Here is a 21,622-nt window from a genome sequence, read left to right on the forward strand (position 1 = left end):
CTGACTACAAAAAGAGCTGTGAAGACAGGATACAGGATATGGGTTTTCAAAGTTTATACCAAGGCATTCTGAAATATTTTCGCATCCAAATCAGGATTCTTGGTGAGTTCCGGTGCACAGCAGGTTTTAAACAGGCTTTTATGCTTTAATTGAGTTTCTATTTGACCGATATAATAATAGACGTAATAGTGGGTTCCGGTCTAAAAAAAAAAAAAAAAAAAGCGGGGATAATAAAAATACCAATTTCATAATTGTCCGATATTGTCAGAAAAAAATATGGACTATTACTTCATAGAGCTCAATTAGGCTTTAATAGATCAATAGATAGATAGATAGATAGATAGATAGATAGATAGATAGATAGATAGATAGATCTCCTGATTTCACCCTAGCGGGAAATTGTAATGTTACAGGCAAAATACCATAAGAAGTAATAAGTAATAAACAATATTTGAAATAAACTACATAAAAAGCTGATAATAAAGACTGAACTAAAACTGGGACATTATTAATATGTATCAAATATACACCTTACAATGATAGGGTTATGTATAGTGCAATATATAAGACTACTGGGTGGGCAATAAAGATCATATTATAGGCTACAAGGTCTGGGGAAAACATCTTGAGGGCATTTAGGAATTGCTGTTATTTGAGATGATGGGCTTATGTCTTTTGCAACTTGTTTTGCCCCAGTATTATGATTTAAACAAATTAAATATTAAGAGACGCGTTTTTGAGAGGACTGGCGCTCTTGGCCTCCATCTCCTCTCACATTACCTAAACTAGCCGAGCGGGAGCAACTAGTGTTGCAGCTTGTGAGAATCGGCTCCATCACCGCGGAGCAGGATCGAGACGCCGCTCCAGCGCCGGTCGGATCCCCTCTCCGCCGGCGGGGAGACCGGGAAATCCCCGGCCTCGGTGAAGTGGTGCCGCTTGGGGAAAGCCCTGCCTCGAGGCGACGGTCGACAAAAATGTGCAGTCGCCACGGCCAAGAAGAGGCTTCCGAGGCTCTCTGTCTCTCTCTTTTATTATTATTATTATTAGTAGTAGTATTATTAGTATTATTATTATTATTTAACATCCTCAAATGCGATGAGAGGATTAATGGAGCGCGTCTGCCGGATCCATATGTCCTCTTTAGTGCCGCTTGTGTTTAATTGAAACCGAATGGATACTCGGGCGCCCCTGGTCCTCCTGCTGCAGGAAAACTGACTTACTGCTCTCTGCCGCCCATTTATTACGGAACCTCTTGAAGCCTTGAGTATGACTCTGGGATCGCGAAAAAGAAAGAAATATTTAGGGGGCCGCTGTAACGGGCAAATGTGACCCAAAAAAAAAAAAAAAAAAAAGTCCAGTTTATTCACGAGCACGTTTTATTCGGCTGTGGTTGTGACTTTTCATCCCAGAACTCCTCACGAATGAAGTGTGAGAGCTCTAATCTTTATGAACACGTGGACCTGAGCGTGTTTCATTAATCTACAACCACTGGATGAGATTGAGGGATTTTTCCACGTAAATTAAATCTAATATTGCTCAGATTATATCAGTTATTTTCACAGGAATTATTGGGTTCTTCCCCAACTGTACATCAGTGTCACGGCTGCTTTATCGTATTCGTTTGTTTTTTATTCATCCATTTGCCTCATTATTCTATGTGTGTGTGTGTGTGTGTGTGTGTGTGTGTGTGTGTGTGTGTGTGTGTGTGTGTGTTTGTGTGTGTCATTGGATGCTAAATGGGGGGCAAAAGCGCAACAAAACCCCTCAACAGCACCAAAAAGTCACGCCGGAGTTAGAGGAAGCCTCGTGACGTCTCCTGTCACATCCTCATAAGACCGACAGCACGAGCCCTCTTCTTCTTCTTCTTCTTTAATCCACGTACGAGCCCCCTGGACCTGATCAGGATCATAAACTCTCTCCTCTTAAACACCCCAAAAAGGGGTGCTTGGTTTTAATGTCCACTGCACAAACACCCCCACGTCCATCGCAGGACTGATCACAGTGACTGCAACAGATCGGGACCCCATAAACTGAGATTGTCGCTCTGAATCCCTCATCATGTCTGGACCGAAAGACAAAAAGTAAAGGGTTGAAAGCACAATATTAGGCTAAATATGAGTTTGATATTATAAATATATAGTATCAATGATAAAATAATTATATGTGTATGCTTAACTATCTGATAACTGTAGTTTCATCTCAATAACTCATCTGCAGTTTTTGTTGTCTTAAAGAATAGCCACTTTTATCCTGCTTCGCTTTTTCTTGAAATGTAGATTTCTTTTTTTTCTTTTTTTCACACTAGATGATCACAAATTTACCCAGCACATTAGCCTCAACAGATAGTTTTTAAAGCCTTATCGTCTCGCCTTGTGCTGTTCTCCTTTGGATTCCCCGTCTTAAACCCCATGTTTGCCTCCGGACTCTGGAGCAGCAGAGCTCGTCGCACATTTCCCCGTGTGAACCGGCCAGCGGTGCGCCCCGAACCAAAGAGTAGCCGTCAATAAAAATGTTGGATTATCCTCTGTATGAGACGGGATTAACATAGCTCCGCCATAACTCACATTCCTGCCCTGGACTTCACAGGCAGCGACGTGGTGGTGAAGCGGAGGAAGTATAATGGCATTTTGCTGATTATCAAAAGTCAAATAACTGACCTTTTCCTGCAGAGCATCGAATTTGGCACAGCTGACACGTTTAATGTAGGTCAAGAAGATGTATGATAAACCAAAAACTGTGAAATCTAACACGTGGGTGAAATAGAGTGGGTTTCCCTCCTCAGGCCCGTTGACATGTTGTGGTGTGTTGTGCACTGAAACGGGTGTAAAAACTGGAACAAACACAAAAGATTTAGATGGATTTACACATGCAACCGCGGAGTTGGGTCGGGTCAAGTGTTCTTTATTGTCATTTAATGTGTTTGTGGCCCTCTCGCCTCACTTTACAGCTCAAATGCACCTTGCTTGCTGCTGGCTGGATTTTAGACTGCATTCCCTATTCAATTCAACTATTATGTCCTTATAATAATTTATTATTTAACACCCGAGACATGGAATTAAAATGATCAAATTCACAGCTGGGTTTGTGGCGCGTGTAAGCGCGAAGCAAAATTGCATACAGGTACAAAGAATCACAATTAAAAAAAAAAAAACTAACACAGGGGGGAAATTAATAATTCAAAAACACATACGGGACATTTATGAGCACACGCAAGCGGACTGATTGTCTCTTATAACTAGTGTTAAACATATTTCTCATAAATTAAATAGTGCATCCAGGATAATGTCAGAGCTGACCTCTCTCTCACACATACACACACATGCTCCCTACAACCCACACACTCATGCACAACGCTTTGATCAAAGGGGCCCTTCAGCGTGCCAACAAAATTAAAAAAAAAAAAAAAAAAAAAAAAAAGACAAGAGAGGGGAGTCTTTAAGGAGCTTAGAAGAAAACCTGACCTATTCCTCAAACTCAACCAAGTTAGGCTTGGATCTTTTGCTCTCTTGATCCTTTTTCCTTTTGGTCAACAAATTTGTTCCGTGTCCTTGATCAAAGTTGGGGAGAAGTCAGTCTGAATGTTCAATAAGTTAACCCAACAAGTGAGACAACCGGCTGGCAGCCCCGCTCGGCTCTGCCGGAGGTAGAAGTCAGGGCCTAGTCGTGGTAAAAACGCCGCACTTGCTGCTTCCTGTGAAGTCGGCAGTTTAGTTCTTTCCTCTCACAACACTTGAAATTTCCACGCTGCTTGGTCTTTGTAATCCAAACAGTCCGTGCTGAAATTGAGCTTCCACGAGGCGGCCGTTTGGTCCTTATAGTCCAGGCAGTCTGCAGCGCCGCTGAAGCCGAGCCCCGCCGCCCCGTACGCCGACGACGAGAGGGAGGACGCCGGGCTCAGGTGGCTGGATACCCCGTTGCTGCCCATGGGGCTCATGGCGGTGCCCGCGGCGGACAGCTGGTGGTGCATGGGCGACAGGTAGGAGCCGCAGTCCATCCCGGTGAAGTAGGAGGAGGAGCCGGTGTAGCCCTGGTTGTAGCCCGACGCCTGGGTGTAGGTCATGGGGTAAGAGCGCTGCATGCAGGAGGAGGAGGAGGTAGACAGCGGGTCAGCGAGCGGGGAGATAGATGCCGGGCTCCAGATGGACACCGGCGCCGCGCTGCTGCTCACCGCCGGGAGTGAGGAGCTCGAGGGCGGCGTGAACTGCCCGCTGGCTCCGCTCTCGGAGCTGGCCTCCCTGACCGGAGAGCCTTTCTTTTTCACCGGCCTGCTCACAGTTTTGCTCTGCGCTCCACTCTGGGTTTGCTGGGCCTGCTGGCGATGCTTGGCTCGTCGGTTTTTGAACCATACCTGGAAGAAAAAAATGCGTTTGAATGAATTTAATTCAGCTATAAGACAGCTTGGGGCTGGGGAATATTCATTTTGCTGTTTCCAGAATTACAGATACTCCACAAACCCTGCAGTGTGGGCTTAATGGTCAATTGGAAAATAGGGAAGTTAAATATTCGCGTGATCAGAAAGCCAGATCAAAGAATTAAATATAGTTACATCTCAGAAAATGTTCAAACTGTCGATAATATTCATAGTTTTACTGATTACTACTTGTCAGTCTATAAATTCTACTATGAAAACAGAAAATCGGGTTACTTCTAAAGTGAGTTCATTACCCAGCTATTAACAAGGGGAAGACAAGAAGTGACTTCCCCAACACTGGAGAGGACACTTTGTCTTGAAGCGGACTGTCTCGCCTCCTCCCCTGAGGAGACTGTGCGGTGAAGCTACCCGTGCTGGGACACCTACCTGCACCCTGGACTCAGGCAGGTTGATCTTCAAGGCCACCTCCTCTCTCATGAAGATGTCAGGGTACCGGGTCTTGGCGAACAGATTCTCCAGCACGTCGAGCTGGGCCCGAGTGAAGGTCGTCCTCTCTCTCCTCTGCTTGCGAGGTGTTGCTGATAAGAAGACCCAAAAAATAAATGAATAAATAAAATAAAACAGCCATTATGGAAATAGGAAACGAAATTACGCGGCTTTGCTTTAAGGGCTGCGTCAGCTAATTTCACATATACTAACTTCTTTAAAAGTCCTAATGTGGCCTCGGTTATGAATAAGTAATACAAATTGTCATTTATAATTCAGTTGTTATCGTAAGCTTCGAAATAATACCTATACTGTTCATTGCAAATGACTACAAATAATTCTGGACACTTTCGGGTGATGTAATACACATCAACTATCCAGACAGCCTGATTTCTATCTTTATTTTTTCTATTGAATGGCTTGCAGCCTGAGGTATATTACCTTGGTATCCCACTGAAGGATGCAGAAGGTCCACTCCTGAGGTAGATAAGCTCAGTCCATTCACCGTGTACGGCGGCTGCTTCAAGTAGGACATCATGCTGGCGGCCGGACGAGGGGGGCACAGATGAGAAGAAATCGGAAAAACAGGGCAGAAAATAGTGTTTAATCCTCTCGCGTCTCCGTTTGATATTATACCTCGCCCCGATCAACCTGGAGCAGGGCACGAAACAGGTGGGCAGTGCTGGATCTATCTCTTAAAGGTGTTCAGGGTTGTCTGTGTCCGCTGGGGGTTTTTTTTGCGCGCAGCCTTTACGCACCGCCGTGGCGTTACAGAAGTGGGCGTCCTCGGACCGGCAGGGCTCTTAAAGCCGAGTGGAGACCCCCAGCTGTCCCTGCTGGACTCAGGATGCTCTGCCTGGCTGACAGGCGTTTACGCCGTCACCCCCTCCCTCCCTCCCCACACACATACTAACTGCTACTATAACACCGCCCCCTCCCAAACACACTCCTCTCCTCCTCTTCTAGTACCACCAAAACAAAACATTGTCGTTAAAATGCGCACACTCGTTGGGCCCCAACCGGGCCCTCAATTAGCATATACCCACAGGTTAGGCGAAGCTAAATAGACAGCTGATTGGGGGGGGGGGGATCCGCAGAAACAAAGCCCACTGTTGACGGATAAGTAATGCTGATAACAAAAGACTTTAGGGAACAAACAAAGACGCCAATACTGCAAACTGCGCGCTCATTCAAATCCAACTGCGCATATCTTCATTTCTATATCTCGGGCCTATTGTTTGTTTCCACTAAAACCCTTGTACATTCAAATGCAACGAAATTAAAATACGAAGGACAACTTTAGCAAATACTTAGAAGCATGGAGCAATTCCCCCCAAAGTGAAGGCTAAGGCTGACATATTATTGACACTCCTTGGGGCGATTCCCCCTCCTTCACTAATGAATTGCTCCCGGTAATTAGATTTGGAAGGTGAGACTATCGGAAAAGTGTTGATTAGAGAGGAGCACTTCATCTCAATCTAAACAAACAAGGAGATTGTCCACTAAATCGGTCTCAAGGTAGTGGGGGGGGGGCAGGAAAAAGCTGCGTTTCAGAAATACATTATGCTCTATTGGTGAAACGACCGTTTTATGTAAAGGAGATGCCTTCACGTCTTATTAAAACGACAGAACAACAATTAAAACTTTTTAAGACTCAGGATAATATTTCTATAAGAACAAAATATTTTGTTCCCATAGAAATATTATAGGAACTTCATATGTAAATCAAGAATACTAGGGTCACTATGTAAATTAATGAATCATTTGTGAGACAAATGTGTTTCTATATAAATTTAAAGGTATATCATAGGATATTAATAATAACAAAGACTAGAATCATAATGCAATTTTAAATACATTGTATTTTTTCTCTTAAGGGGATAAGGCCATTCTTGGGCACATTAGTCTGTAGGAGAAAAATAAAGAACAAACTTAGAACACACAGAAAGAAAAACTGTTTAACCATCCTTAATATTTTATTTTTTATTTTTTTCAGCACTAAATCTTTTTTCTTTTCTTTTTTTTTTGTAGTAATAGCTAATTAGGCTAACTACCATATGCTGCTGTCTGAGGCCTCTCCCAACGTTTTCCAGTGAGACCTACCTGTAGAATAAAGTTCCCAGGACCCCAGGGTGCTCCTCACTTAGGCCGGACCCCTCGTTTTTATAGAGCCAATAACGGACACTCCTATACTCAATCTGTCACTTTTTTCACCCCCAGCTACCGGTTGCTCCACATCCGTTCAATAATAAATACCCTGCCCAGCCATTTAATTATTATTGGCTACAAGAGATTTTTTTTCCTTCTTCCTCTTCTTCTTCTTCTTTCTGTAAGAAATTAACGAGATAATCCGTACGGCACGCGCTGGCCTGATTACAGGACGCCAGCCACGACTCCGCATTCAGGCCTCCTTAATTTTCTGCGTCAGGAAAATAAAACAAAGACTGGCATTGTATTTATCAGACCAGCTGACTGCCAGACAACCCCCCCCAACCACCCACACACACACCCCCATCCCCCCCAAACCCAACACAACCAACCCTACAACTCACTTTCCCAAACTGACACATGCACGCTCATATGGACCTTTAAAATCATTATTCTCATTCTTATTCTTATTGTTATCATTATTATTACCATAGCGGTCCAGTGGCCTACTGCGTTTTTTTTATTGTATTTGTGAACGTTTAATATTCATTTTGTTTTAAAAAGATTTCATCCAAATTCAGCAATAAAAAGAAATAGACAAGCTACGATGACCATGCAAGAAAAGAAACAAAAAGAACAATCAACACTGAACCTCTTTTCTAAAATAACATTAAAGAGTAAGAAAATTTTCTGAGCCTTTATACTAATTTCACATCTAAATATATGACTTTACGTTAAACAAATCTGTCAACCTACAACTGTACTTTAGGCGAAGGTGCCCTCCTTTCTCTACATGCTGAGAGCATCCAAAGTCTCCAGTCAAACATCCAGCAGTTAGAGTGTATTGCGTGAAGTTGCGGACTGGTCCTCTGTCCTGCTATTAGTCGGTTGAATGCCCCCCCAGCTCCGAGCATGCAGTCCACAGAGGCGAGAGGGGGAGAAAAGTTTGCTTTTCAACACGCCTCCCCAATTATCCCCCTGTCGACTACCTGCATTTCCATCGCACACAGCTCCCACTGGCTTTCACCGTCGATTCAAAAAGGAATTTCCTAAATACAGTTTACGGGGGGGGTAAAAAGTTATGAGACTGCCTAAACAGCGACACTGAAATGAGCCACTTACTTTAGTCGTCAGACGTTTGGTTTTTTTAAAACGCCCCCCCCCCCGCCGCACACACACACAAACGCACGCGCGCGCGCGCCTCTCTTCGGCAGAGCAGAGTGGTTACCAAGCAGGATCCGGCGGCTTTGATTAGTTTCCCCCGGGTTAGCTCGTTGGATGCGGATAATACGGAGAGATGCTCGGTATTTATGGGAGAGGGAGAGAGAGGGAATGCGAGGAATTTTAGCAACCAATGGAAATGAGAGAAAATATGACGGGCAGAGGTGTGAACGGATGCAGCGGCTGCAGGAAAGTAGACTGGCGGTGGCAACACCAGCTCCAGGGCATCGCTGGCCCCTCTGATTATATAGACCTAACATATCTCTATTAACTGAAAATAAGGCAAATATTTAAGACCCTATTTCCAACAGTAAAAATGTATATCTGCATTCCATTTGGAGCAGCAGACCAAGCGATCACAGTCTTTTTTTTTTTCTTTTTTTTTTACAGACCAATACAGGTACAGGTGGGCTGCAGCAACCAATCACAACCGAGTCTGCATGGAGCCCGGTGGCAATCAAATTTTTTTATTTTTATTTTATTTTGTTTTATTGTAGTTTATTTTATTTTATTTCATGTTATGGTATATAACTATCAACCCAGAAGTTAGGCTGGACAATGGGCCCGGGCCTGTAGTAGGAAAACGGTATCAGTCAGAAGATGTTAAGCTGCAGCTCTACGGATTGTTTTTTTTTTTTTTTTTTTTTTTTGTCAGAATAAGCTGAGCAAGCAAAATTGAAACACTGTTTTGAAGCAAGAGGTGAAAATAACTTTCTAGGGGATTGGTCACGGTTTGATTCCGTGTAACCCTATAAAGGAGATTTAAGAAAGAAAAAAAAAAAAAAAAAAAAAGGTGCCCCGCGAAGCTGTACACCACCCACTGTACACCCCCACCGCCACGACCACATTTATATATGTGTAGTTTATCAAACATGTCTGGTTTACGCCATGAACCACTTGAAAAAGTATTTACTTTTATGCAGATCTACCTCCGCCCGCCTTTACACTACCTCAATTTGTATCCAAGGGGGGACTCCTTCCATTTGGGGATTAAATAATACATCTGTGCTGGTTTAGCAATACAGCTAATTCTGCTCTGCTCTTTTCGCTGAGCTGCGGCGCTCGAGTCCAATCCCGGGTCAGTGTGCGCGTCTTTTTTTTTTTTTTTCATACCATTTGGACACAACTTTGGCCTCGGCAGCCCCTGACTGAGGGTTTTGATCGCTGCTCCCAAACAAGAAGCAGGTTAGAGAACTAATTAGGAGTCTTCATGCCAGATGAACAGACTGTGAGGCTGCTGGGTCGTTAGAGAAGCCTGGAATCAATAGCAGCTACGGACTCTATACTATGGAAAATCATTTCCAGTGTGTGTACATCTCATTGTTTACGATTTTTGCAATTACAGAATTCGCTTGCATGAAAAGTAAAATAGATATTTTTTTGTCAGTAAGAAACTACTACTTTTCTTTTAGTTACTGTTGGACTAAAATTTTGCATCATCCTATGCAGTTTTACTGTAAGTGGAGTTTTCCCATTTTCCTTCAGCGATCATACTAAAACAAACAGCCTAACAGGGTTTACGTATCTGGTCCCCCTTGTTGTCCCACAGCTATGTTCTTGGCTCACGCAGAGTCCTTTCATCTTCAGCTCTGATATATAATTCATCGGGAGAAAAAAAAATATCTAATGGCCCCGGGGAGCGTTTCAGCTAAACGGGGCCGGGTTTGTAGAAAGGTGAAGTCGCCTGTTAATGTCTGTGGCAATATGCCCTCCCCGTGTCTCCGGGGCCAGTTGACGAAGTCACGGTCTCTCCCGCTGTTTGGGAGACGGGTTGAAGGCTGAGAAGCGTGGGGCTGAGCTACTGCCCTCTCACAGTGCACTAGATAATACTGGCTGGCAGGAGGAAAGTATGATGTGCTGCCTCCTCTCTCCTTTTTGTTTACTTCCTACAGGACTGGTTAATATAGTTACAGACCATGCTTGACAACAAAAATCATACGAATCATTTGTGGCTATGGGATTTTATGCTCTAAATCTTTCCTTTAAAATTTTTCTTTGGAATAAAACATTTATAAATAATTGGCAGTCTGATAGAGGAAATCTATCTAATTATCTGTCTATCTAAACATGTTATTGCTCAGTTTTCTTTGATCCTCATTTTTGTTCACTTCATCTGTCCATTTCAAGGTCAAATCAATGACTTGGCCCACTCAGCCAAACCCATCTGTTACACACAGACACACACACACACACACACACACACACACACACACACACACACACACACACACACACACACACACACAAACATGCACAGAACTGTGTTGGACATTATGACTGCTTTTTGCCATCTGCGCTGTAAACCTCACATTGATAGATTTATTGATAGGCATAGCAGAAGAAGCAATACATGTATTGATGATGCTACAAGAAACCAAAGTGAGCGTCCGTGGATATTGAACTACTGTATTATCAGAAGAGTCTATGAGCTTTGGACAGCAGGTGTTTCCGAGGGCGACAACAGAGACAAAGCTAGTGTTTTTTTTTTTTTTGAAAGACACCTTAAGGACCCCGTCACACCAGAAAGTGGCACAGCAGAATTCTTAAGTTCACACAGTGACTAGCATCTCTGCTGATGAATTACTTTAGATGGTCAGCTATAGCTAACACAGTAGCCATGACATTGAGCTAGTTACTCATAAGCTTCTTTCTTTTTTCTTTCTACTGTGTAGTTTACTCCCCCCCTGGGTTATGGTTAGCTTTCCCTCAGAACTTTACATCATTTCATTTAATAAAGAATATTCGAAGACGGGAAAAATAGAACTCCAAGCTAGCTAGCTTGAGGTACAATAAGTTACAGTGACACAGTTTATTAGAGACATTTGTTGTCATTGGCTCCTGCCTCATAAGTGTCTAAAAAACATGTTTCTTTTGACTAAAACTGGATGTCACAACACAGTTTATAAGCTAAGATAGCTTCCTTCCTGCAGTGCTGCGCTTGTGCATTTTTCAAGGGAGCTGTAGTTTTTCTTCTGTGTTCACAAAGTAATCATTATTATCTTGTCTCAAAGGTTTCAGTTTCTTATAGCAACTGCTATAGTGGATGGCGATTTGTCTTAGGATATGGAAAGTAAGCCCCAGGAGCACACTTTATTTATTCGGAAAGACCAATGAAAGAAATGCTGAGAGGCTACACTGAGTTACAGAATCTAGCCCAGATGTGTTGTCATGACTTGTGCTTGGTGCTCTATTCCTTCAGAAGTGAGCACTGAAAGATGGCTTGCTATTTATCAGTGGTGCCAATGCATGTGTCAAATTTCACCATGTTAAAGGAAAAAGTTTTGGGTGAATTTACTTCGCCCTCACAAACAAATTCAATGATTGTACTGATTCCATTAAAAGAACTTGATTTTGCCCATTTTGCCAAAAGATTCTGCTAGGAGACATTTTGCTTATAAGGCAGCTTGTTTGTGAATTTGTCTTTGATGGCTGAGTCAAAGACAAAGACAGTGTAATGTGTTTTATAATACACTTGCAGTATTATTATTATTATTTAATCCCCTTTGCACCCACTACTGCATGGCTTACATCATATCACATTCATGCCCTTCATTGAGATAAATCTACCACTTGTGGTTTGCCCATGGCAGGGTTGAATGTCTTGTCCCTGCTGGTACCTCGTTAACCTCCCACAGCCTGCGGCTGGTGTTAGCCAAACTGATAGGCCTCATACCTGGGTATTGGTCAGCAGGGACAGGCCCCAGGAGCCCTGGACCCCCCACTGGGTGAGGGGAGGGAGGCGGGAGGGACAGAGGAGGGCCAAACAAAAACACAACCTGGCATCCCCACGGCAAACAGCCCACCTACTGTCAGCCAGCATCTGGGCCACAGCACACAGCCCCTCTATTCACATTCTGATGACGGCAAATAGCAAGCATCGCACACACAAACACAGGCACGCACACTGGTGCAAGTAACTGGGTTCATTCAGTACGATGTAACCTTAAACACAAATTCACTCCTCGCATAATTCTCTGGTTTAGTTTCTGGCTATGGCTGAGATTATTTAAAGAGTATTTTTAAAATGACTGAGTTTTACATGGTCTATCATTGCAAGACATCAAAGTTTTGTGAAGAGATTACCAAAACGTTTGATTGATGTTACTTTTTTGAGATCCATCTAAATGCTTTGAATGCATTGTTTAACTATGCTTTGAAGAGAATGAAGTGCATGCAGAGAACAAAATTTGGAAATTGCAAGATATAAAGAATGACAGAAAGAGACTGGGGGAGAGATTGACAGAGAGGGAAAAAGAGAGAAACAGAGAGGAGGAGTGTAAAGTTAATCCAGTCTGAATTGACGGGCCCGGCTGCAGGAGTGACACTGAAAACAGTTTTTCTTTTCTTTCTTTTCTCTGCAAATTTGCTCTCCCCTCTCCCTCTCTCTTTGCTTCCTCCCGTGCCTCTCGCTATTTTTCTGCCTTCTTATCCTTTTTAATTAGAGGGGCTATTCTGCTGCACAGAGGGCCTTAATCCCCAACTGACCAACAATGCAAAAAGCCAGCCTTTGAACAGCCGACCTGCACCCTTCTTGGCCCTCAAACTTCGCCATCACCACCACCAATCACTGCGCTGCCCAAACCCTCCACTGCTCCCACCGTTGGGAAAACCAGGCTCTCTCCCTTCTCCATTTTTTCCAACATCTTGGACAAAGCACATGAGGAAAAACTGCAAAGAGAAAGTGTCTGAAAGAGCATTTCAATATCCGCCATGGTTATCAAAATCTTTGGTTTGATACTGGGACAAAGTTGAGGTCAAATAGCAGGTGCCGCTGACTGAATCAAAGTTATTAAAATGACTGTCTAACAGCTGAAGTATATTGAGAAGAGATAAAGATTACCGAGAAGGCATTATGATAGAAAAAAAAACAAGTTGAGGGTTAAAGGGTGCTGGCAATGGTTTTATTGGTAATGGATACAAATTTGAAAAGTAAATATAATTATACAGTACATGCACATTTACAAAACTTTTACTTCCTTTCCAAATGAAAAAGAGACTGAAGCCACTGATGTGTTAAAGCGGGCCATTTCTCCATCAAATTGGAGAGAATATCTATTGTAGAGGGAGCAGTTCTTCAGCAAAACAGCAGGTTAGAGGGCACAGTTAAAAAGAGCAGAAGTTGAAAAGTGGATACTGCAAATTCCTCCACTGGGCCTCATTTCCATATGTATATGCATCTCAAGATGGAGTCTATTAAGACAAACCCTTGTTGTCTTGTTAAATGATTATGTGTAGCCATTATTAGTAAGTTACCTACAGATTGAGATAATAAGTCAGGGTCAGGGAGGAAACATAATGAGGGTTTGAGTAAATTACCCATCATAGATAAAAACACAATAGCTGGATAATAATTAACCACTAATCACATGTACCAGCCTGCAAATCTATTGCTAACTTTTGCAGCATTTAATCATACTGGTTTTATTTTCCTTTATTAATCCAGGTTGAGAGTTAGTAGTCTAGACTGTTTGTCCAGATATTTGAATCATAATGGCACAAATAATTTGTCTCATAATTATGTCAATGCTAATAATAACAATATACCAACTCTGCCTGAAAGTAACTGAACTAATTTTCCTGTAATTTTGTTCTAGCGGATTTTCTATCATCATTTCGCCAACATAGCAGTCTGTCAAATTGTCACTGGAGGACAATAACAGTCCTCACACTTTCAACCCCGCCTCGCTTGCAAATGACAGAAAAATGAATTTCCTTTCACCGCCGACGACCGCAGTTTCCTATTTTTACGCCCGGCGTGCTGGCTCGACACTTCCTCATACAGAAAGGGAAAAACACGGGCCGGCCAAGCCTTCTGCCTGGCTAATCACAGGCCCAATATTTCCATAGCAAGCAATTAGCATCTTGCTTTTATGTGTGAAAATGGGTGAGGCGAGAGAAGGAGCGAGTCGGGGAGAGAGGCACAGTAAAAACAGAGAGAGAATAAAAGAGCAATTAAGATGTTGGGTGAGCGGAGGACAGAGACAGGCAGTCTGCTGCCGTGTGATTTGAGGCTTGCAGGCCCAGTAATTAGCCCTTCATTGTGAGATAATGGACTTGGCTGGTCTTCCTGGTTCCCTGAGCTGCCCAGCCCAACTCGACCCATGGAAGGTCAAAGGGCACAATGTGCAGTTTGGCTCCTATATGCTTGTGTGTATATATGTGTGTATGACTGTAAATGTTGTTGAGCAAACCATTTTTCAAGACTGGCATCATCTAATATTAAAGTTCAAGTTGGGGAAGCAGAGCACAGTAAAAGAAAAGAAGTCTTTGGATTCTGGTAATTTAATAATCTCTCTAAATCTGCAAAAGTTTTGGATAAACCCTTGGTCTGCTTTAGGCTTTTTTTGGAAGAGTGTGCCAGTGAAAGCAGTGGCTGGCTTTAAAGCGTTGGAGTCATCGCTCTCCTGGCCTATCACTCCTTTCTCCCACCATCTTTAGAAGAGCAGTAATCTGTGAACCCTGAATCATAAGCTTTGGGTAAATCTATGTAATACGGGTAATTCGATGAAGCAGTATTTTCCTGGTGAGAGGCAAAATCCTGTTGACTATTCAAGGATTGAATCATCCAACAGTAATGCCATTAGACCAGTGCCACGGATTCCTCGGAAAATGCTGTTTAATTGCCAGTAACCAGCCATTGTTTGGTGACGGGTAAACACTAGCCGAGAGTGGGGGGGCTGGCGAGTGAGGAAGCGTGTGAAAAAGATGGCCCCTTAGGCTTCAGCCAATCGCCACTGAGAGACGGATTTACTCAGGCTCGATGAAGCCCACGCTGCAAAGTGGCAGAGGCACTGGCTTAACTAAAGTCTTCAAGAGTATAAACGCAGAGTAACTCTTTCCTTTTAATACAGGATTTGCTGAACAATGAGATTTAGGGGGGTGTCTATTTGAGATAGACATTTTTTTTTTTTTTGAGTGGCAAGGTTTTTAAGGATCAAGCCTTGTTGCTCACGTTTCTTAGCGCGGGGACTCCGCAGCTCAGGGGTTGTTAGTTGATGCAGTCATCAAGTAGTTTATCTATGTTTTTTGTTTGGCTTTTTGTATATAAACCCTGACACTAAGTCCCATTCCCCATGTATTGAAAATCTTTAAGAACAATAACCCTACCTACACCCAGCCATTTATCATAAGCCATAGTTATGTCGGGTCTACAACTAACAAAACCGATATTGACTATCCAAATCAACCTGAACTGATTTTTCTATGAGAATTGGAAATTTTGAGGTGCATTGTTGTCCTTTCCTGTGGCCCCCTGCTCTCAGGCCTGTCCTGGAGGATGCAGATTGGAAGTGAGAGGTGTGGCAGCCGAGGCTCGCCTCCATTGTGAGCTGGTGCCTGGGAGACGAGTAGCACTGGCAGACCAGACACTGATTGGGTTTGACACTGCGTCCAGGAGGCGAGAAGAAGCTTTTCTTTTGCTCTTTTTTTTCTTCTATAAGTAAAAGAGAGCCTTTTTTGTATGGAAGGCCCCTCCTCTCCTCTCTCCTCTAACTCCCCCTAGTTCTGTTGTGCTGCTCGCCTTCCTCCTCGATTCTGTGTTTTTCACTCCTCTCTTCACGTTCCTATATTGACTCCCTCATTTTTATTCTCAGATTAAAACCAGTGGACTTCTGTTTCTTTTGTCTTTTCTTTTATTGTCCCTCTCACTTGGACATCGACCAGTAAATTTGCTCCTCTGCATTACACCAACAAAAAAAAAATACTTTTGTCCTCTGTCCCTATAAGCAACAGTAGTTGTTACAGTACTTGTAATTGCAAACGCGGGGCAACCAAATTCATCTCTTTCACTAAACCTGAAGCATACTGAGCCCAGTAATACATCCTTGGCTGGACAGTTTGCCCTATACACACTTGATCACTGTGCCTCAGGCTGTGATCACACACTGCTCAACACTGAGCGTTTACACAGGATTTATTTTTCAATTTACTAACCTTGTGATACTACTTATTCACAGAATAACCAGCTAACTGTGTTTATTTTTGTTTGTTTTTGTCGCTTAGCTTAGCATAAAGATTGGAAAAACAGCTAGTCTTTTTCTGTCCAAAAGTAATAAAAATCAGCCTAACAACACCTCTTTTAGCTCACTAATTAAAGGAATAGTCAGATATTCAGTAAAAGTGCTTATTCACTTTCTTGTCGAGAGTTAGATGTGAAGGTCAATACATTTTCCAATGTCTGTATAGTACAAATGAAGATACAGGCAGCAGTTGGTTAGCTTAAAATTATAGTAAGCAATTCTAATCCAATACACTTTTTTTCAGATTCAGCAAATATCTCCTCACGGTCTGCTAGCTGTCCATTCTGTGTGTGTGCCGAAATAAATCCAGTGTTCCGACACAACCCTGGCTCTGTAAATGGGAAAATGACAAAGTGGCTCGGACCGAGCCACACAACACTATTCCAGCCAGTCAGCAACAGGGGGCGTTTGTCTTCACGCACAGGACAAGGAAAAGAAGAAGTACAAGACTGGAGATGGGGGATAGGGAGCAGCAGGAGCAAGGGACGGCAAATCTGGCACATGCTAACGGTCATGCCAAGGATTACCAGGGGAAGGAGAAGGAGCAGTCTACCCTTCCATCGCTGCCATACCCTGTGGTGTTTTGAATGGGATTGATTGGGACTGCAGTGTTAAGGAGAGTGTGTGAAAGGAACGTCTGTCGGCAGTGGCATGACGGCGGCGTATACTCCACAAAATTATCGCCTTGTCAAGAGGGAGAGACAGCCAAGGAAAAGCCGAAGAGAAGGGCAGAAGAACAAAAACCGAAAAAAAAGTGCAAAGGCAAGGGCGAAGAGCCGCGTTAACATCGGCTAGGCAACGGTGTAGAGACCTCCAAAAGTTGAAAGGCACAAAGACGGATGCGGAGGTTGCTCTGTTTCTGATTGACAACATTAGTTTTGTTATGTTTCTTTGAGCCAATAGGTCAGTATAGTTCCTTCGCATTTGCTAATATTGGTGATAACTAATCCCTACTGTTTATTTAGCCAGCAAATACCTTTGTCACATTTGTGTGTCTAGTAACGTTAAAGTACTTGCCCATGGATGTCCGGCTTACTCTCTAGTCTGCCAAGATATGGTGCTGGTGTGATGTTAGCTATAGTAGCAGCAGAGTTGTGAGTATCGCTGTCTGCAGCTGGTGTGCTGGCTCTGGGAAAGCCACAGTTTGCTGTCTCGTTGCTTGTTCTATATAATGGTATTTGTCTATACAACGTGCAGAGGGTTTTATAGCCACGAAGACCTAAAAACATACATTTGCTAGTACAGTGGGATTATATGGATTGATGCATAATTCAAAATGCTATGCCCAGCAACATTACCTTCTTTGTTAGTTTAGCTATGGTCCTCCGCTCTGTCACTGTACTTTTGTGAAAAACAATCTAAACAACTAACTCTCACTAGTTTTTAACCAGTTGTGTTTTGGATGCTGTGTTTGTGTGCATGTCGCTTGTTTAATAACGTTATATATAGTAAGTTTTGTTTTGCTTCAGCTAAACAAACCACTTCCACGCCATATAAGATGCTTTGGATTCCACCGTATTTCTCTTTTGGACAGCTAAGCCAGTTGTTAGTGTCATTGCCTTGGCAGTGCCCATCCATGAATTTGGGGGATGGCGCTTCTGAAGGACCACTGAGGGGAGGGTTGTATTTGCTTTGCTGTTGAGTTCAAATGTCAACAGCCTTTCTCCAGAAACACTTATTCCACCTTTAATTTGGAAAAGAAACAGCGCTAGTAGCCTGGCTCTGTCTGAAAAATCCAACCAGCACCTCTAAAGCTCACTAGTTATCATGTTATATCTCTTTTGTCTTATTTTCTCATAGAAAAACCGAAGTAAAAAAACAACATGGTTGGTTGTCATGCACATAACCCTTTTGTAACTGCAACACGATATTTTCACACTTCAGTTTCTGTACGGATCATATAGACAAGATATATGATGTTAATTAGTGAACTTTAAGTGCTAGCTTTGTTACTTTCGGACAGAGCCAGGCAAACTGTTCTCCCACATTTCAATTCTTTATGCTAGATTAAGCTAAAATCTCCTGGCTGTAGCTTCATATTTAGTGTACAGACATGTGAGTGGTATCGATCTTCTGATCTAACTTGAGAAAGCAAAGAATCATATTCCCCAAATGCCTAAACTATAACGTTAATGACAAAAATACAAATTGCACTGAGTATAGCAGTAGTTTCATCCCTGAGGATTGTGGTTAAATGAGTTTAAATATCGCCACACAGGTCTGCATGAACAATAAAGTAGAAGAATGTGAAAAGGTGGAGTTTTGTTGGAATTGATTAATCTTCCGTGCCAATCACCAAAGGAGAGCACAACCCTCTCGATCCGCTTAATAGAGGCACTAATGACGAGCTCCATTAGTTTAATATATGCTTTTATCGCTGTGCCCTTAGATGACTGTAGCGTTTCATTAGACATGTCTGCCTCATATCTCACTTTGCACCCAGAGGAAACTGTGAAGGGATTAATTTTATGATGGACCCCCTGCCTCCCTCTGCCTCCCTCCTCCTCCTCCTCCTCCTCCTCCTCCTCCTCCCCTTTTCTCCTTCCCTCCCTCCCTCCTTCGCTCCCTCAACTGAGATCCCAGCCACAGCCAGGGAACCCAGGAGGAATAGTGTCTTTGTCGTCCTGCCGTTTTTCGGAGTTGAGGAACAAGAGGAGTTTAATCCTCATTGTCCAGGAGACTGCAGAGGGTGAGGGGGGGTCCTTCGGCTGTAAAATGATCCAACTGGCCTCAGCTAATCCCCTCCTAACCCCCACTCTCGGGCCTGAACCCCCTCCTGGCCTTAATTCACGCCCTCGTACTACCACACTATCACACTATAAACACAGAATCATGCATGTAGAGATGGAATTGAATGTACACCTTAAAAACACAGAAATGGGTGAACAATGACACAAATCACGCAATATATGATTGTCAGTGTTTTCCTCTATCACACACACATACAGGAGAAAAATGTCATTCATAATTATGCAGTAAGTGGTTTAGGGGGGTATGTTTAAGTGGGATTTAACTTAATCACCTGCACATGAGCTTAATCAACTAGTAACCCATCTCCCACTCTGGGGCTCCTCCCCACCAGAAGAGGTGTCTAATTGACTGAGACAAACCCCTCAACACGCTTTTTTGCCATGATAACGTGTGTGTGCGTGCGTGCCTGCGTGCGTGCGTGTGTGTTATGAATTGTGGAGAAAATGAAAACAGCAAACAGCCTAATTTTGTACCTAACACTGACTATGGTGACATGTGGTGACGTGTGAATACGTGTGTGTTAGTTACAGAAAACAAACAACAAACAGCCCCATTGGAATGATTAGCTGTGATGATGTGAGTGGATCTGTGTGTCCGTGCAAAAGTGTGTGTTTATATGTGTGTATGAGAGACAAGGGTTGACTAAAATAAAAAGCAATAAATAACCTCGATTTATTGTTCCTCTCATTAGCTGAAGGATTATTTCAAGATTAGGCAGGACAGGGCTGGACATCTATTTGACGTTAAGTCTTTCTCTAACAGGATGGATGCTCTACAGTCTGCACAAATCTTCTCCTTTGAATTTTCCTACCTTGCACATACCCTTCCCTCCCACCTTCTCGATCTCTCTCCCTCTCCCGTTCTGTCTTTATTTCTCTTCTGTTTTTCTGCGCACCTCCCTGAGTGACAGCTCAATACCCAGCTCTCCCAGGCTTATCTAGCCTTAGCAGATGGTTGACTTGGATCACTGTTCATACGCCACGATCTGGGCTGGTGATAAAGACTGTTACAGAGGGAATATATGCTATCTCTCTCTAGCTGGCTCTTTTTTCCTTTTACTCCTTCTCCTCTCACCTCCTATTGATCTACACTGTCGTTTTCTCCCTCTACGTCCATCTCTTTTCAACTCTGTTATTCAGCAGCTCTTTCCATCTCTACCTGGACCTTTCTACTCTTCTCCTTGTCATGTCCTCCACCTTTCTCAACAGCGCTCTTTGTCCCACCACCCACTCCCCCTCAATCCTCCTCTCTTTCTCCTCATCTCCCTCCATCCCTCCATCTCTGTGCATTGGATCTGGTGCTGCATGATTGTCTCTGCTTCCCTGCTGGGCTGGCGCCTGTCTAAAGGGCCCCAGGACCCTCACATACTGAGGCAGATCCAGCCATGCCAGAGATGCCCTCTCTTCCTCTCCTGTCCTCTCCTGTCTGGCTCCTATCAGTTTACCTGGTCTCTCTTCATCTCCACATGGCAGAAGAAAAGGTCGAATTGGGTCTTTTTCTGCTCCTCTTCTGCTTTTCTGTAATTAAAGTTACACATGTTGTCTGCATCTATGTACATATTTGACATATACCTATAAAAGTCGCCACTTTAATATGTTTTAAAACTTTGAATACATGCCAAAAGAACAATAATTAAACAGGTAATCTTCAAAGTGCTGCTACCTACAGATTTTCTAGACTCACATCTACTGTTTTCATGTATTTCATTTACATGGTTACTGCATTGAAACAACTGATCTACACTTCACAGACTTGAATTTCCCATTTTATGTATACTTCACTTGTCTGGAGTGGTCATTTGATGTCGTCCTCATGTGTTTTTTTCATTCTACACAGCAAAACACTAAAGCAAAGCAAAAGGGTATAGCTGCCACTCATATATGAAAAACAGGAAAGAGTGCTGGGAACGATATGAATGAGAACATACAACCCAGCACCTTGTATGGCAGCGGGGAAAGAGACTGGCAAAGACGCACACCATACATTAGATCAGCTCTGTGTGATTCATGCCAGTGTAATATGAGAGGGACGGGACATGAAAGGAGTGTGTGAATATGAGTTAGTTTCTTGGGGAAAATGTGAAGATAAAATGTTGAAATTTGTCAAATAATATACCAGTGGGGCATACAAGGAGCTGACATCCCATATGTGGTGGAAACCTCCTCCCTTGTGATTCACTGGTGTCTCTCTCCCTCTCCCTCTCTCTCTCTCCAATACTCCAGACAATTTGAAGCCATCTTAATTTGAACGGTGGAATCTGGCAACCACTCCAGAGCACCTGCATCCGTCCAGCCTGACCCGCTTTTGTTCTGGTCCGACCCCCTAACTTTAGCCCCTAATTAACCTGCCAGAAACTAATTAAATACAGCTCTAGTCGACCAGACGCCAGACAAATAAAAAAATAAAAAAAGAAGGAGGAGGACACATAGAAGTGAGCAGAGTGAGGGGAGCGAGCCAACGTGACAGGCGGGGGGGGGGGTCCAAAGCTTGGCCTCAGCCCCTGAGACCAGTTCAGACAGACAGAAAGACAGAGCGAGAGATTCAAAAGAGGAGGGTATTTGGGTTTCACTGTCAGCCTGGGTTGTCCTGAGCATGTTGTCACTCTCTACTAAGCTCCATACTGACC

At 43.2% G+C, this 21,622-nt stretch overlaps 1 protein-coding gene across 2 annotated transcripts; it reads right to left on the bottom strand.

The window, feature by feature from the left end:
* Window positions 1-3,721: 3,721 nt before the first annotated feature.
* Window positions 3,722-5,396, bottom strand: LOC120789066 (homeobox protein OTX2-like). Of its 2 annotated transcripts, none has more exons than XM_040125531.1 (3): window positions 5,300-5,396; window positions 4,799-4,950; window positions 3,722-4,348 (listed from the first exon to the last, which is right to left on the bottom strand). In XM_040125531.1, the coding sequence occupies exons 1-3, from the start codon at window positions 5,394-5,396 to the stop codon at window positions 3,722-3,724; spliced, it is 876 nt and encodes a 291-aa protein (XP_039981465.1). The 2 variants fall into 2 exon arrangements, with proteins under 2 accessions (XP_039981465.1, XP_039981464.1); XM_040125530.1 differs by having other exon boundaries at window positions 5,279-5,396.
* Window positions 5,397-21,622: the final 16,226 nt, after the last annotated feature.

The sequence above is a fragment of the Xiphias gladius genome, chromosome 4 (genome assembly GCF_016859285.1).
Source record: "Xiphias gladius isolate SHS-SW01 ecotype Sanya breed wild chromosome 4, ASM1685928v1, whole genome shotgun sequence".
NCBI classification, from domain to species: Eukaryota; Metazoa; Chordata; class Actinopteri; order Istiophoriformes; family Xiphiidae; genus Xiphias; species Xiphias gladius.

What these genes read in the sequence shown, in the direction of transcription:
- LOC120789066 (XM_040125530.1), bottom strand. Translation starts at nt 5,396, where the DNA reads ATGATGTCCTACTTGAAGCAGCCGCCGTACACGGTGAATGGACTGAGC. An exon ending in TAATATACCTCAGGCTGCAA is followed by an intron (nt 4,951 to 5,278) that starts GCCATTCAATAG and finishes TCTTCTTATCAG; the next exon opens with CAACACCTCGCAAGCAGAGG. An exon ending in TGCCTGAGTCCAGGGTGCAG is followed by an intron (nt 4,349 to 4,798) that starts GTAGGTGTCCCA and finishes TTTTTCTTCCAG; the next exon opens with GTATGGTTCAAAAACCGACG.